This window comes from Myotis yumanensis, unplaced genomic scaffold, assembly GCF_028538775.1.
Source record: "Myotis yumanensis isolate MYYU_CA2020_CCGP unplaced genomic scaffold, mMyoYum1.0.hap1 SCAF_5, whole genome shotgun sequence".
In the NCBI taxonomy this organism is placed as follows: Eukaryota; Metazoa; Chordata; class Mammalia; order Chiroptera; family Vespertilionidae; genus Myotis; species Myotis yumanensis.
The window spans coordinates 16,155,080-16,173,492 of NW_027223756.1; the positions used below are offsets into that span (position 1 = coordinate 16,155,080).

At 40.9% G+C, this 18,413-nt stretch overlaps 1 protein-coding gene across 2 annotated transcripts in view; it reads right to left on the reverse strand.

Moving 5' to 3' along the window:
* ITK (IL2 inducible T cell kinase) overlaps positions 1-18,013 on the reverse strand; it is a 55,636-nt gene extending 37,623 nt beyond the window's left edge. For both annotated transcript variants that reach the window (XR_011471496.1, XM_070414520.1), the window contains exons 1-2: positions 17,776-18,013; positions 1,301-1,405 (exon numbers count right to left, since the gene is read on the reverse strand). Coding sequence is in view for 1 of the 2 variants with exons in the window: in XM_070414520.1 (XP_070270621.1) it covers positions 1,301-1,405; positions 17,776-17,922 (252 nt within the window). In the remaining variant the exon portion in view is untranslated. The remainder of the gene's footprint in view (positions 1-1,300; positions 1,406-17,775) is intronic.
* Positions 18,014-18,413: the final 400 nt, after the last annotated feature.

The window sequence follows — 18,413 nt, forward strand, 5'->3', positions numbered from 1 at the left end:
GAACTTCTCATTTTGAAACAATGTAAGACACCCAAGAAGTTCCAAAAATAGTACAGAGTTCCTGTGTACTTTGCACCCACCTTTCCCCAATGACAACCTTTTATGTAACCACAGCACATTTTCAAAACCAGGAAATTGATCCTGGTATAAAACTATTAAGTAAACTACAGAACTTCTTTGAATTTTACCGGTTTTTGTCTTGCACTCACTTGTAATTGGAATTTTAATGACAGGAAAATACACGTCATCCCTTTTACTTTTAGCCCTAAAAATTCCAACCCCATGGAAGTCACCTTTCTAGCATGACAGAAGTCCTTTTCTATGCCACCCAGATTGTCGAACAAGAATAATACCCAAGGATGTTCAAGGAGTTATCCACTCCTGGAGAGCTACAAATGCCAAGAGTGGTAATAAGATGTAGGCAATGTCATGACCTAAAGCAGTGGTTCTCAACCTTGGCTGCACATTAGAATCACCTGGGAATTTTCTTAAAATCCTGATTTCTGGGCCTCATCTTCCGGAAATTCTGTTTCTTTGTTACTAATGTTGTGGCCCCACCCCATAACAAAGAAACAGAATTTCTGGAGGATGAGACCCAGAAATCAGGATTTTAAAAAGATTCCCAGGTGATTGTAATGTGTAGCCAAGGTTGAGAACCACTGTAATAGAACTTTCTGCAGTGATTGCAATATTCTATCATCTGTGGCTACTAGCCATGTGTGGCTATTGAACATGTAAAATATTCATTCATTCAATGTGTCTAATGTGACTCAGAGCTGAATTTTTAATACTGTTTAAATAAATTCGCATTTAAATGTAAACATTCAGATGTGGCTAGTGGCTACTGTATTGGACAGCATAATGCCAGTTGGTTCTCAGATGGTAAAATCTGATCCCTTTTAACCTCAGCACCCCCAAGCAATTTCTAACCAAGAGTTGCAATTGGTCACCCCAAGTCATGACTAAACTGCACTTAAAGAACATTAGGCTTGGGGCCCTTGCTAGTTTTTCCCCCCTCCCCCCATGAATTTCCTTGAGGTAGGAAAGACATAAGGAAAAGGAGAATGAGGAATGACAATTTTTTCAAGATTTTGTCATTTGTCATCTTTGTTGAATGAATGAATGAATGAATGATTGCGTAATTGATCGACAGAACACAGCAGCTTTTTCCCTGCCGTTTGTCTAAGTTCTAATGCTAGACCAGAGTCATTCCTGTCTCATCTTCTGTTACAATGACTGAGACTTTCAACCACCATATATAAGGTATGAGGAACTGGTGCCCTCAGGCATGATGACTTACCTGAAAAGGATACTTGTAGTGGCAAGGGATGCTAATGTCACTTTTCACAATCTCGACACATTTGATCCTGGAGAGTTCAATAGAGCCCTTCAAGGTGCGCTTTTTCTGTGGGAGGGGAAAGCACATCCCATTTAAAAAGAGAGGAGACAATATTTTTATCCAGGTTACTTCCGGAAATCCATTACTAGGTAAGATCCATAGGTTTGTAAACCAACCCTCCAAATACCCAGGAGCGACTCCTTGGCCCTCATTGTCTGAGAAGGACACTGAGCAGAGTCCTAGGAGAACATGCTCTTTGAATCGTCTTCTTGATGAGGTGACTGATTTCCACTCATGGAGCATGGTGTCTTACATATCTGTGAGCTTGTGACAAACAGCAGCATTTGCTGAACTTGAACCTGGGATGCGTAGCACAGTCTATGGGAAACCAGCCACACATGTGCCAGTTTTCTCTGCTTTGTGTCTATCCATAGCCTTATTAAGTCAGTAATTAGCTCAGGCCTGATCTGGATGGTGATGTATACCTTTAGTGGTATCTTTCTGTTCTACATCTGGCTTCTCCATGTCCCTTAGTTGTCCACAGTCCCACAATGACAGTCCTGTAGCATGTTCCTGAATCTGCTCTATAACTCTCCCTTCACCACACCCCCAGAAAATCTTACCAGCCCATTTGTCTCTTTCATTTAGAAACTTGTTAGATATATTTCTTTGAAAACAAATTCACACGATGGTCTTCATGACTTATAATGATGTTACATGTTACCTGTTTGTGAGGGTCCTTGTCCTTGGAGAGTGGATCCCAGGGGATGTTACCCAATAGGACAGATTCTATTAATGGACTATTAGGCTCATGGAAGGCCAGTTAGGGAAAAGCTTTTTGAGATCAGAAACCTTTCACAGGAGCCTAGAATTAGGCTTCTGTTGAAATTAAAGTTTAATTCATCTGTGGAACCAGTGGACAAACACTTCATTACACCTCATCCCTTACAAAGAAACAAGTGGTGGTGAACTAGGAAAAAGCTTGGAAAGGACTAGGTTCAAAGTTGAGCTCTGATTCTAACTAGCTTCATGATCTTGGACAATTTACCAACCTCCCTAAACTTCAATCTCCATATCTGATAAGTGAGAATAATAACGCCTACCTTTTAAGGGTTGATTAGGAAAAAAAAAGGTGTAATTACATTGTTTATAATAGTTGCCCTCAATAAAGGATACCCTCTCAATTAAAGAGGTTCAGGAAGTCCTATGACAAGAGAGTTGTGATATATGAGTGCACTCGGCTGGTGGTATTCAGAGAGCCATGGCATCATCAAATTGGCCAGAAGTGAGATCAGTCTTTACCTCTCATTTTTTGATACCCAGATTGTTTGCTGGCCTGTACTTTATTTAGTAGCTGAGGCACAGAACTAATTAAAAAAAAGTCAAAATGTGAGAAGTGCCTCCTATCAAGTACAGGGAAGCTTTCTGGCATTTCTGTTTAAATTTTCTTTCTAAAATCTACTTTATTTATTTTTGAAAGTACAAAAATCTCTCCATGGTCATTTCAAGAAATAAAACAACATGGAGGTCTATGAAGAAACTATTTATAGTGTCTTATTATCCTACCCTCTCCACAATCCTGAAGCAGTCAAGGTTAACCATTTGGAATGCATTTGTCTTTCCCACACACATTTATAGGATATATACAAACAAAAACGAGCATCTGCTCCACGCAGTGGTCTACAGCCACGTTGTAATCTAGCATTGTATGAAGAGGTCAGTCTCCCTATAAAAGCCTTGTAAACATGTGCCCGGGACTCAGACTATCTTTTCACTTAGGGTCTTCCACAGCTAGAAATATATGCCCTGATCCTACCCATAATCACAGTCTTTGGATTGTTTTTTTTAAAAAAACAGAAGAGTACAAAGGAGCAGTCCTTTCAACAGCCATTTTGCTACCAGTAAACATTGTCTCTAAGCTTTGAGGTTATCTTGTTTTTTCTATTTCTGTTGGGTTATTTCCTTAGCAGTACACACAGTGAAATGCAACAAAGGGCTCATGGCAGTAATATGATGGCTCCATTTGCAGACATTTTTTTGTCCTTGGAACTCACTTAGTCCTGTGTTTTCTGAGAATAGAAGCCAGTCTCCATCAGATTTAAGGCTAATGCATTTAGCCATTCAGGAAATATTTATTGCAGGCCAGCAATGAGCTGGGCACTGTTCTGAAGGCAGTAACAGAGAGATGAACACAGTAGACTTTCTCATGGAGCTCACAGTCTAGTTGGGAAGGCAATCAATACCAACAAGTGCTATAAAGACAATAGAACAGATTGATGTGATCAACGTGTGGTCAGGGCAGGCCTTTCTAGAGGGAGGGCATTTGAGAAAAGATCAGAAAGCTGAGAAAGGAGTCAGACATGAGAAGGTCTGGGGAGTGAGCAGCCTAGGGAGGGGGTAAGAGCAGAAAGCCCTGGGGTGGAAAAGTTCTGGATAAGTATTGGTCTCAGTAGCCTGAGATCATCATAACTAGGGTATGAGCGGAGGTAAATGGTAACTGGAGTTATGAATAGGGATAAAAATTATACATGAGATTCCAAGTCCCATTGTTGGACAAGAACTTAATGTGAGCCAAATATGTATTTACAATTTCTAGTAACCACACTAAAAAAGGCAAAAAACAAATAACCAAGTACAATTAATTTTAAGAATATATTCTGTTTAACCCATATACTTAAAATATTACCACTTCCATCTGGAATCACCACAAAAAAATAATGAGCTATATCACTTTTTTATACTAAGTCTGTGAAATCATGTATTTTATAACACATGTCAACTCGGACCTGCCACATTTCCGGTGCCCAGTAGTCACGCATGGCTGGTGGCTACTTTACTGGACAGTGTGGCTTCAAGATTTCCAAGAAAGACTTCTCCTCTGAACTCAGATGATCTCCTTTGATTTCTTAATGCTCATTGATTTCAAACATGGATTTTAAGAGACATTTGCGCCTTCACCATCTGTCAGGTGAGCCTGCTATCAGGTTTGCTCTTCTGTTGGATGGGTTGATGTTCCACTGTCAAAACTCACTCTGATTCTCAGATGGGAGCGTGGGTTCCCCCCTCACAAGCCATCCTTCTTGGTCAGTCTCTCCAAAAGGCCCCCGGGCCATTCTTCCTGGATCTTACAAGACCTGATACGTGTTAAACAACAGGTCAGCTGTACCTTTCCCCAGCTGGGCACCGGGGAGCCGCCAGTCAGCGAGCTAAACATAGTTCCTTCTCTGGGAAATGGTGATTGCCTGTAATCATCCCAAATAACGGTGCTATTTCTGAAAAAATACCAGGGTAAAACCTTCCAAGGAAACCACACAAAAGCCACCAGAAAGAGAGACACCAAGTAAAACATGACATTGTTCTTGTTATTCTGTCTGCGTTGCTCAGGCTAAAAGGCACAGAATTTCACTTGGCCTTGTCTCCCTGCTTGGCCATGTTCAAAGCTGTCCTCACTTTCTAAAGCTTCATCCGGGACATCTGACATGTGTCTAACACAATCCAACAGGTGCCCATATACATGTGAAAAGGCAAGCTTGTGTGAGTGGCTTTGATATCTCCTTTCTCTTTATGTTAATTTTTGTATAAAATAGATTTTTGGATTGTGACTTTCAAAGAGAGAGGCGGGGGGCGGGCAAAATAAAAAAATGATAATGTTTTTGAGCATTTCCTATACTTCAGGCATTTGATGCACCATCTTATTTAACCACGATCTCCATTTTACAGGCGAGGAAGTTGAGGTTCAGAGGGGTCGAGTCTCTTCGTAAGTGGAAGAGAAACACACAAGCTCAACTCGAATACTCCAGAGCAGGGGTCCTCAAACTACAGCCCGCGGGCCACATGCAAATACAAATATTGTATTTGTTCCCGTTTTGTTTTTTTACTTCAAAATAAGATATATGCAGTGTGCATAGGAATTTGTTCATAGGTTTTTTTTTACTGTAGTCTGGCCCTCCAACGGTCTGAGGGACAGTGAACTGGCCCCCTGTTTAAAAAGTTTGAGGACCCTTGCTCCAGAGCCTTCATGACTAGGCTTCATGGCTTTGCACTACCCTGGCTTTCCACAGAAGGCTTTTATTCCCCAACCCCAACACTGAACAGCCAATGGCATGACCGATTTCTCCAAGTCATGAGCCAATAGAGATTTGTTTCTGCACATTTGGTCATGCAATGCTCCTGTGGATTTCAAAGGGGAGTGTTTTCCCTGGCTCCTCAGCGTAATAGCTCCTCTTTGCTCCATAACATTTGCTCCTTGGCTGCTCAGCTAGCCCAGTAGATACATTAGTGAGAAGTTATATGTCTGGTACCCATGCGAGAGGACATCTCTACGCTTCTTGAAAACAGCAGAATTTGAGCTTTCTGCTCTGGTGAGGCAGAATGGGACAGAAACAGAACTCTCATGTCAGGAAGACCCACATCTGCCTGACCAGCTGTGCAACCTGAGACAGTGTCTTAACTTCTCAGTTGCTTTATGTTTGTTTGTTTTTAAGTGGGAATAATAATGATCCTTGAATTTAGAGGACTGAAAAGAATGACATAAACTTACCAGCAAAATAAAATCATTCAAATGATATACTAATCATTCAAATGTTACCTTCCTTCCCTTCTCCAAATGCTGCCCATAAAACAAGACTCTTCTCTCGTCTTTAGGTGTCCACATTTTCCTTGGAAAATGTTTTTTTCTGAGCAAATATGTAACCAAGAACCACCATTTGGGAAGATAGCATTAATTTTTAACTGGAGTCATTTTTTTTTACTTTGTCAATTATTTGTAAACATAGAGCAAAACAATGAAAGCGACCTGCTTCCTGGTCTTCCCAACTTTGTCACAATGTGAGGGCTTTAGCTTTCTATTTCCTCTCAATTCTCTGGTCCAAACCTTCCTCAAATAGACATTCACCAGAGGCTTGACTTACTTATAACTTAATGCTTCACTTGTTTCGGAGGAGTTTGGATTAGGACAGGTATTAGAGGACTTAAGCCAAGAGGAAACTTGGATAATGGAATTCCAGGCATCAGCTGAGAATATTTCTTAAAGGGGAGTGATGCATTTAAGACTTTCCTGGATCACACTGTACTGGTAAATGTAGTCACATACTGCCTTTATCAGTTTCTTTAAGATTAGAAAATCTTTCTGATGATTTTTAAAATTCTCACCGGAGGATATGTTTATTGATTTTAGAGAGAGAGGGAGGGAGAGAGAGAAACATTGATGTGAGAGAGACACATTGATTGGTTGCCTCCCATGTGTCCTGACTGGGAATTGAACCCTCAACCTTTTGGTGTACAGGATGATGCTCCAACCAACTGAGTTACCCAGCCGGGCTCTGATGATGATTTTAACCAGACATGTCAAATATTTTGCTCATAGCCTCTTCTGGGATGTAGCATAGCCATGGTACCAATCTGGAATCCCACAGTGACACAATTGAAATAAAAACTGATGTGTGAGATGAAACCTAAGTGATTGATGTGGGGGTTGTTTGCCATGCTCCTAGCCGAATGCACAATATCAGTTCTAAAATTAGTTTTAGGGGTCTTTCCGGATTCTAGTTTCAGCCCTTCTGCAAAAATATGCTAGAGGCAATCCACAAATTCCCTGCCAGTCTCCCAACTCACTCAGCCTTCTGTCTTTTATGACAAAGGGAACCCTTGTAACGCAGGGGAGAAAAGCAGAGGTTCAGAAGGGAGAAAGGACAGGTTTGAATCCCTATGACAGGTGACATGGACCAAGTTGTCTCGGTTCTCTGAGCTTAGTTTCCTTAGCACTTCTTATTTCTTTTAGTTTTTTAGGAGTAGGGGATGCTGACGGCTGCAGCTTGGCGTTATTATGACTGCACTCAAAGAAGGCACCTAACACGCTGCTTGATACCCAGTGCAGATGTGATTATTATTGTCTCTGTAGAAAAAGTAGCATCCACAAGTACAATTTGTAATTAGCTGTTGCTGGTTCCTTCCCTCCCACCCAGCTTCATCTGAACCCACCTCCACTAAAATGTAAAGTTCTGGGAAGATCTGGAATCAAGGTAGTTGGTTCCGAGGCTCCTGGGCTGACTTAAAAGCCTGGAGACTATGATCCATCCCACACTGACTTTTCTTTCATCTTTTCCACAAGACTTTTTAGTCATAGAAACTAAAGAAATACCTGGAGGAACTTAAATATCCACCAAAGACAAATGGTTAAATTAGTTATGATCCATTCATTCTGTATCTGCTCTGTAGCCATAACATTGGTGCATATGGAGGGACAAAAGTATTTATATTACATGTGAAAAGCAGGTTTAGAGCAAAAGATGAAGCATTCATCTCACTTTTGGAAAAAATAATCTAATATACAGGATGACACAGAAAAATGTGTACACACTTAACAGCTGATAGCTCAATTGATGTTTCTTTCTTTTCAGATTTAACCCATTGGAATTCATAATTATTCAAAGTGTGCATTCATTTTGGGATACCCTGTAGATCAGTTTATGCAAAATTCAAAGAGATAATATAAGAAGGAACACTGCTAACACTGGCTCTCCCTTCTGGGTGGGGTTTGGCAGACTTTTGCAATGCAAGTGATATCTGTAAGAATAAAAGCATAATATGCTAATTAGACTGGACAGCTGAACGACCTTCCGGACATCATTCTGGATGTCCTTCCGGATGAAGTCGTGGTGGCAGGGACCCGAGGCAGAGGCAGTTAGGAACTATCAGACAGACAAGCGAGCAGTTAGGGGTGATCAAGAAGGCAGGCAGAGTGGTTAGGGGTGATGAGGTAGGCAGGCAGAGTGGTTAGAGGCGATGAGGCAGGCAGGCAGCCAGGCGAACCTGCGGGATCAGGCCTAAATTGGCAGTTGGACATCCCCTGCGGGGTCCCGGTTTGCAAGAGGGTGCAGGCGGCCGGACTGAGGGGACCCCACCCATGCCCAAATTTTGTGCACCAGGCCTCTAGTACTTCTATAATATCTGAAGTTTTGTGTGGTTTTTTTTTTACAGTGAGCATGTAAGTTTACTAAGCAGAAAAATTAAAATAATATTTTAAAGCAGTCAGAAAATTTCAAAACACCATATTGTAATACGGGTTTGTCATATGACGAGGTGAGAAGGGTCAGGGCTGCATATCAAATGCTGGGTGAGCAAAGTGATGCAGCTCTGCCTTGTAACCTCATGACCTCATTAGCAGTAAACAGCAGCCAGGCAGCACCTGTCACCTGCTCCTCTGTATCCATGTAGGTTCAAGTTCATGATGGGGCCTCTCATGTTCTTCTTGAGTGATAGCTACTTTCTCCAGAGATTCAAAAGAAGCAACTCTGTGTACTTTTATGTGTATTTATCTTAGAAGCGAAGCAATAATTCAGGAATAAGTTCCAACCCTTATTCATATTTGGTAAAGATATTAGTGATCCTAGCCTTTAAAAAGTGTGTTTGTTTAAATGCGCTTACAAATTGGGCAGAGAGAAAAGGGCTTCTGCAGAAACTAAGAACTAAGTGCTATAAGCCGTACAAAGGAGATCATCACGGTGTCCTGCACCTTTTGTATCTCGTTGTCTCTGGTCTGTGAACGTTCTTTCAAAGCCCTCCCTCCTTCTTTCCAGAATAGTGATATGAGATTTTTAATTAGTTTGAAAGAGTACATTTTTTACATGTACTTTTGAAGCACTGGAAAGTTGATAACCAGAGAATAGAAAATTAATAACAACTTCATTGCATTTCAGGAAATAACTCCTTGCACAGAGGTGATGTTCAATTAATATTTGTCAATCGGTTGAGTGAGGGAGCAGCAGATAAGACCAAGTGTGCAGCAGAAAATGTTCTTTGTAGGGCTAAGATAACACTCTTAATATAAATGGAAAGATATCCATGTTTAGATAATCTCCATCTCTATTTGTGAACTCATGATATCATTGGAGAGAGCTATAATCACATAGTTTCCACTTTTTTGAGCTTAAAGGGTCTTTAGAAATCAATATCTAATTTTCCATCAGTATCTCTTTTTTAAGATATATTTCTTTATTGATTTCAGAGAGGAAGGGAGAGAGAGAGTGAGAGAGAGGGTGGGGGAGAGAGAGAGGGAGAGAGAGAGAGAGAAACATCAATGATGAGAGAGAATCATTGATTGGCTGCCTTCTGCACGCCCCCTCCCCCCCCACGGAGGTCGAGCCCACAACACGGGCATGTGCCCAACTGGAATTGAACCCGTGACCCTTCAGTTCGCAGGCCGATGCTCTATCCACTGAGCCAAACCAACTAGGGCAGTATCTAACTGTTTATGTTAAATATTTAACCTCAAAGTGGAACAACTTTCTAAATTGGCTCTTATCTTTCCATTTCTACTATTCAATTTACACTCTGAGCAGACTGAGGACATAGACTTGGAAGGCAGCTTGGTGATTATTGCAGGTCAAAGGGCAGCCCAGAGAGTAGGGTCCTGGCGTTCCAGCAGAGCCTCTCCACTTTTACCTGTTTCATATGTGGGGGTGGGAGTGCCATGTATAATTTTGTACTGAGAGAGGGTTCCATGCTTAAGAAGTTTGAAAACCACTCATCTAATCCAATCCCTTGGTATTATGGACAAGAAAATGAAATCCCAGGTAGAATAAGGAATTACCAAGGTCACCCAGGCTAATTGGTGCCAGATCTTCATCCTATTAAACTGCCAGGTTGTTGCTTCCTCATCTCCTTTCCCTTTTCTGGAATTACAGAACTGCAGTGCGTCTGAGGCTTTCAGTCCTTTAGGCCCTGTCTAAAATTAGAGCTGACCTCTATGGAGCAGTCAAAAATGGTTTATGTGTACTTCATTTGCTTCTTAATAAAGACACTTGATGATCTAACCCAGTGTTCGGCAAACTCATTAGTCAACAGAGCCAAATATCAACAGTACAACGATTGAAATTTCTTTTGAGAGCCAAATTTTTTAAACTTAAACTATATAGGTAGGTACATTGTTATTAACTTAATTAGGGTACTCCTAAGGCTTAGGAAGAGCCACACTCAAGGGGCCAAAGAGCCGCATGTGGCTCGCGAGCCGCAGTTTGCCGACCACGGATCTAACCCAAAGAGCTCATTCCTGCAAACCTTTCAGATCCTCTAAGGTGATCAAGTAGGGAGACTGATATTTTGCAGAGTAGGAGGTCTTTTGGCATCCCTTAAATCCTACTATATAGGTGGTGGGTTCATCTATACACATATGTACTAACTTTAAATCAAATCATCTTACCCATGTATTAAATATATTTTCCTGCTTTCTTACCATAACATTAAAAACATATAAAAACAGTGTACTTGAAAATGACCACAACAATGGATTTTTAAAAAATATACATATATATTTTTTAATCGATTTCAGAGAGGAAGGGAGAGGGAGAGATAGAGACATCAATGATGAGAGAGAATACTGATCAGCTGCCTTCTGCACACCCCACTGGGGATCAAGCTCACAACCCTGGGCATGTGCCCTGACTGGGAATCAAACTGTGACCTCTGGGTTCATAGGTTGACACTCAACCACTTAGCCACAACAGCCAGGGTGGATTCTTCTGTTTTTTATTAGTTCTGGTAAATTTGGTGGCCCCATGCATTGCTTCAGTCTCTTTGGAAGGCCATAAGTGTTCTCAGCCTGTGACACTATTATCTCACACGTGGTACTCTATCTAAAGGGACTGATTTTAAAAAGGAGACAGCACTGTTTTAGGTATATTATTATTTTTCAGTGTTTTCACTGACTACCTGGAAACAACCTGAAATAAATGTCAAACAATAGATGACAGAAAAATTCATCAATTTGTTTAGACACATGAAATAGATAAGTATATCTCTGAAAGGAACCAATTCAATTATTAAAGTTGATGTCTTCAGACAAAAGAATTATGGAGAACATTTTGTGTCGTTGTTTTTTGTTCATTTTTAAAAAACAATATATGAAGGCTTGCTGCTCTGTCTTTTGAGGTTAATCAATGAGTTTAACCTGATTCTAACTTTTCATCAGTCCTTGCTTCTAGAGACTGTCTGAGCTCAGTGTTGGTCATGAAGCAGGTTAGACACCAGGTACATTTCCACCAAAATGTGGAGTAGAATGATTCTGTATCAAGTACCCTCAGGGAGAGGGATGCTATAAGAAAGTTAAAACGGAGTTGCCCATCACATACTACACAATACATCAGAAGAGTTCACCAATCTAGACCACTTCGTGCGTCAGCTGGCTTCCTGGCTTCTACTCCTGCCCCTTGTATAATCTGTCATCCCCACGGACATCAGATATAAATTCCTTCTCTGACTACCCTCTTCCCAAGCAGCCCCAGCTATTGCTTAGTTTTTCCACAGAACCTACCACAGTCTATATCATGTATTTATGCTTGCGTGTTGTCTGTCTCCTCCACTAGCATGTGAGCTTATATGGGCAGATACCTTGTCTTGATTATTAACCACTGTAATCCTAGCATCTACCACAAAGCCTGGAACATAGTAGGTGCCCAAGAAAGATTTGCTGAACAAATAAATAAATAAATCTAAACCCACCAAAACAGAAAAACTTCCTTGATACAGTGTTAAGTGAAAATACATAAATAAAGAAAAAAACAGCTTTGGTACCACATATGTAATTTTGGAGGGGAAAAAGTGCTATACTATTTGAATTTTTTATAAAAAGTAGGTATAATTCCTGTGACTTTTAATATATAAAATGTATACATAAGTTTATATTAAATTATAAATTTACAAATATTAATATATAGTAAGAAGCCTACTTATAAATACTTTAGGTTAATGGGGATTATGTGACAACATAAGACTTGGGATAAGGTTTTTATTCTATTAACATACTGACAATTTTTACTGAATTTCAAGGAGCCAAGCAGACATTTGATCTATAAGGGGAATTTTATATGCATGGTACCATTTCAGAGCTTCTGTTTCCTCCTCTGGAGGTCCCCAGTCATGACGGCAAACCCAGACTGACATCTCGCTGGAAATGAGATCTTGAAAGATCTCCCTTCTTCAGCAGGCCTAATAACTCATGGACAAGTGGAAGTAATAACTCATGGTTATTACTGGTTGTTAAGGAAATGGGAGAATTTTCTTTTTGGTCAATGAAAAATTAAGAACTTTAGAATTATTTTCTGTGGGGTCCATTACTACGTTAGTTATGAAGATGTCTTGTATTCCATGGACCTCATACTACAAGAGACTCTTATGCTTTCTACTTACACCTTTCTTCCAGACTGAGTCAGTAACTAAGCCCTCACATTTGTAGTATTGCTCTGTGACCTAGTTTTCCTGCAGAAACTCATTAATGGATGCACCAGTCCCTGAGCAGCAGGAATCACATCTAATTTTAATGTGGGAGTATTTGCTTCCAAAACAAAAGTGCTGTAGCCAGACGCTATCTTCACAAAACATCAACACACAGGCAAAAATCAATTCACGAAGAAAGTCCATTAAGGCAGACATAGAAACTGCATATATTTGGGCTTGAGGGGCTTGAATTGCAAAGCACTCTGCTTTGGATTCTTTATTTATTTTTTATTTATTTTATTTTTTTGCCTGATTAGACAAGGCCCACAGTTTTAGCTCCCAGTTGTTCTTCTGAATTCAATTGGAGTTATGTGACCTTCATTCACTCACTATTTACTGACACCCCAGCAGCTTGTGTTGATGCTACAGTGATGAGCAAGGCAATCAAGATTTCTGGTCTCATGGAACACCTTCTGATGGATGTACAGACAGAAAATAAACAAGGAGGCACATCAATGGACCCAATACATAAGTGCAGATACTGATGCATTGAAGTATCTATTGCTTCAGAAGAAAAAAAGAAAGAGAATCCTGGGGAAATATTTAAAGAGATGGAAAATAATGAAGAACCTTACAAAAAAAAAAAAAAAAAAAAAAGCTGTGGTGTTCCTGACAGTGAGAACAGTGAATGCAAAGACCCTGCACTTGTGGGACCCTGAGAGTGAGCAGGAGTGTGTGGGGAAGGGAGGGGGGGTTAAGTGTGCTTCTCCATTGCTCACCCCAGTTCTGACCCTGTCTAAAGGCCCCAGGGGGAGCGTTACCTTGGGGTGTTCAAGGTTCAGAAAGAAGGCAGTTGGGGTAGGAGCATGATGGGTACAGGGAAGTGTGCTGTGAAATGAAATCGGAGGGACAGTTAGGGACTACAAGATGAAGAGTTGAAAACAGCCACAGAAGAAAGAATATCTGCTTCATTGTTGGAAACGTTTATTCCAGGTTTTTCGTGGATAATAGATTATATGGAGCATCAAATATCAGCGAGAGCCCAGCTAGAAGGCAACGCAATCATGGAAGAATGAGGTGGAGAGAGAGCTTGACTGATGAAGGTCTCAAGCAAACATGCTCAGGTAGCTTTAAGAATATTATCCGCAAAGGGTTTACCTGGAAGGAAGCAAGGGAGGGAAGGGGGAGACAAGATGGAGGAAAAAAGAGAGCAGAGTTGCTTGGTTCTCTTAGAAAGAGTTGTGGTCGGGGAGGCTGGCCCACCTCTTGGTTCTTACATGTGTCTCTCTGACCCAACTCTTAAAAGTCCAACCTCCTGACCCTCCTCTTCCTCAGTTCAAAGCTAAGCCATAAACTCTATCCCCAGGGAGTCTTGTTTACTTACTCGGACACTCGGGAATTTCCTGTTTAAAGTCCTATATCACTTGCTTTGTTTTCTACTCTTTTGTCCTTGAGCCTGGTTCTGTTAGGGTTCATCTGTGTAACTCTAACCTCTCCAACTGTATCTATACCTCACACCTTTCCTCCTTCTCTCCTTCCTTTTCTTCCTTCCACAAATAATTAATGGATAGATAATATGTGTCAGGCACTGTCCTAGACATTGGTGGTGCCATCTTTAGCCAACTGGGTGCCAGCTCTCATGATGCTTATTATCTAACAGAAGATGGGGTGAGGGATGACATTGGTACAATAACCAGATTAATAAGTGGGCAACTACAACTTTGGCATGTGCTCTGAATAACGCATATGTGTTGCTGTGGCAGAGCCTAACAAAAGGAGATGACTTAGTCTAGGGAAATCAAGGAGGATGTCCCAAATAAGTGACATTTAGAGCGGAGGCCTTAAAGCTGAAGAAAATCTTGAAAGATGGGAGAAAGAGGGACACGAGCTGAGACAAGTGAACCCATGTTGTGGATTCTGGTGTCCACATTCAGGGCAAAGGAGAGAACCGCTGAAGAGACAAGTCAGTTTCTGATGAGAGGCATTAGGACATGCTCACTGTCACCATGTTAAATGCTCACACTGGCTTCTGTGTGGAGAATGGAGTGTGTTAGGAGAGGTAGAGTGGGTGCAAAGACACAGCTAGGAGGTGGCAGCAGTGCCAGGTAAGAGATGCTGGCAGCTTTCACGAGGAAGGTGACCTTAGGAAATGGAGAGAAGTGAACAGATTCTAGAGGCACTTAGGAGGCAACGTTTACCAAGGATCTCATTTCTTTATGGGCACATAGTAGGGCTCCTTGAAGTAAGTGAAGACAAGGACTTGTTCTGCAGTCTATGTGGAAATGATAGCGCTCATAATACACTTCGTTGCAGAAGAACCATTTGGCATGGGTTTCTGATTTCCAGGACTGCCCTTACTTGGAGGACTTCAGAACAAGAAGGCATTGCACTTTGTAATAACCCAGTGGAGTCCCAAACTACCTACGATAACAACTGCTAATAGTATCAGCTCCATTAATCAGGGAGTCTGTGTAGGCTCCGGAGACATAGGAAACCTCAGGCAGGTTACTTAAACTCTCTTTGCCTCAGTTTCCTGATCTGTAAACTGGGGTAATAATAGGTACTAATTCACAGGGTGATTGTAAGGATTAGGTGAAACAACCCACATTTAGCACGGTGACTGACACGTGGTAAGTGCTCAGTAAATATTAGTTACTACTATTATTAAAAGAATTGTGACCTCCATTTCATTAAAAGAGAACAAGATCAAGAAGAACTGTTTAATCATTTTAAAAGACATAAATAGCTTTCTAGAGGGTCATACAGCATTAAACAATTTACATAAAGACAACACAGCTCTTGAGTGGGGAGCTGGTCTTTGACACAGATCTGTCTAGCACCAGAAGTGGTTTTGACCACTATGCAGTGGTCAAAGCCATAAAAGCAAGAAAAGGGGACCACCTCCCCACCTGCCATTTTTCATTTAGGATGGACGCATGTTACAAGAGCTGGCTCTGTTGCTAGATCAGCTGTAGGCTAAAGGGAAGCATCCATGAGGAGTGGTGACCCTTTCCAGAAAGTGACTAGAATGATGAACTTGAGGACTCATCCCATCCCACGTAAATGGTAATGGCTTCCATGCCATGGTGAGCACAGTAAGCTTGATTCCTAAGGTGCAGAGTCATGAAAATAGGGAAACCTTTCCATTTCCCCTGAGGGCCTTTCAGAAGATTGAGATGGTACTATTATCATGCCAAGCTTATAACATACTTTTCTCATGAAATATTCTATATCCCTTGAGGTAGGTAGTATTGGGGCTCTATATCCCTTGAGGTAGGTAGTATTGTGGGTAAATATTTCACCCACATCAAGAAAGTGATAGAGGGAGGATATGAATTCAACTCTAGTTGGCTACCCTGGCCTCCCCAAGCTGTGAGGCTTGTTCCGTCTATGCTGCCCCTTCCAGCCCATGCTTATACACAGTCCCCGAGGCCCTCTCTTTCACTCCTGAACAGGATCTGATGTCAGTCACGTGCAACTAAGCATTTTGCTTAGTGGATGTCTACCTCTCCAGAGATTATTTGTATGTAGCTGCCAGTGTGCTAGAAATGGCTTATACTGGCCCATGAAAGCTGACTGTTAAATTTATTGTTGTTGTTGTTGTTGTTAATCCTCACCAGATATTTTTCCATTGATTTTTAGAGAGAGTAGAAGGGAGGGGGAGAGCCAGAAAGAGAAACACATCGATTGGTTGCCTCCCACACGTGCCCCAAAGGAGGCCAGGAATTGAGCCTGCAACCGAGCTATATGCCCTTGACTGGAATTGAACCCTTAACCCTTCAGTCCACTGGCTAATGCTCTAATCACTGAGCCAAACCGGCTAGGGCCTGACTGTTAGATTTTCAGGAATTTTGTGAGCTAGTAGACATTACATCAGTAGTTTGAAATTGGCCACAATGGGAGTATTTATACCAGAGGAAGCAGCAAACACTCGGAAGCAGAGCTCCCCAATACTCTACTGTCACTACCACTACAATGGCTGTTAAACATTTACCAGCATACCACCAGGCCCCCTAATCTTTCATTGTCTTCTGTTAAGCACAGCATCTGATATGTGGTAAGTGCTCAGTAAATGTCAGGCATCAGTGACCACTTAGCAAAGAAATTCGGCAAGCACAGGGGAGCATCTGAAATCATGTCTACCCGTGAGCCAACTCTATGCTTCTTTCTGGCCTACTGCTCCAGCAGGGAGACAGAGTTCTGCTGAAAACATCTGCACATCTCAATAAGGGAAACAGACAGGAATCCATGAGCTAAATGCATGTTAAAATAAAAGGCTCAACCAGCATTATAATGATAATGGATATTTAAAGTTATAAAAACATATTTAATTTGCAGAATTATAGAATTTGTTCCTGAAGAGGTAGCAGGAATATTTTTCACAGGATGTCATAACTCTAGTGCCAAGCTTATAACATACTGCAATTTGCTAAAGATGGCAAACTACATCGTTTTGATAATTTATGTTGCTCTTATTATTGTTGTTGTTATGGAATATAAGAATGTCTTTAGATATGAAAAGACTAACTTAGCTAAGCAGCTGTAATCTTCTGGATAAGAATCGCTGGTCTGTACTGCTTAACACTTAACACTGCATGGTAATCCTAGTCTCCTAAAAGTTTATAAGGGATAAAAAGGTTTACCATTGTGCCTTGCAAATTTGAGACAATTAAATGCCCAGAGAATATTTTTCCAAGATATCAGATGAGCGATGACCATTGAAACAAAATTGATTTGAATTCATAAAAATGTTGACGCTGATCCCATCACTTAGCCATTCCAAGTACTAATTTCATCCAGTATACGTTGAGGAAACTGAGCAAGATCATCACTTAGGTCACAGTGACTGCTAATACTTTATTAATCTACATTCCATAAAAAGTAATTATTTCAAATGAAGTTTAAATTCTACCCAATCATAACATTTGCCACATGAAATATTAGAATTTAAACACTGAACTCTAACTTGAAGGGGGGGGGGGAAGCTAATGAATGTTAAATTTACTCTTGTATAGATTTTAGGACTAAAATCACCTAATACAACCACCCCATCTCTTGACTTTTTTCCACATTTTCTTCTGATTACTCTTATTGTACATTTTTAGGCTGTTATAACGAGCGTGTCCCCTGTGTCCTTATTTTATTCCATGTATATCTTCATTCAGCCCAGTCTAAATAGAAAATACTGTTTTAAAAAAGACAAAAAACACAAAGTTCTCACATACCCCATGACGGTCCTCAAAATACGCCAAGCTGGTTTTGGTTAAAACAAAGAAGCGGACTTTAAAGTTCGAGGGAGAAGTTCTTCTCTTTTGTTGGGATTTCTTGATGAGCTGTTCTTCTAGGAGGATAGAGTTGTTTGAGTTGTTCATGATCCAGTTCTTGAAAAGTGATGCACCTTGGGCATCAGCCCTCAGCACAACCAGAGGAAACAGCTTCAGGGCAAGGAATGCAATGGGGAGGCAGTTGATCTTGAGAGAGTTGTTCAGAGGCAACTTGCCTCCAGCGTTATCTTTCTATCAGTGTTCAGTCAACATCGCTGAGCTTCCCCTCTGATGTCAAAGGCCATAACCACATCCTTTCGAAATTCACAAAACTAAGAGGCATATGTAAATAAAATACTCACACTCTTTGCTGTATGGTTTGAAAATGATATCTGAAAAACTTTAGACTCAATGACATGAAAGATTAGAGTTTAATCTTTAGAGTTCTTGGTTTAGCCTATCCAACAGTTAAGGCATGTAGCACAAAGGGTAGGAACATAGTTTGTGTATTAGTTTACTATTGCTGCTGTAACAAATTTTCACAAACTCAGCGACTCACAAATTTATTGTTTTAGCATTCTGTTCTTCAGAAGTCCAAA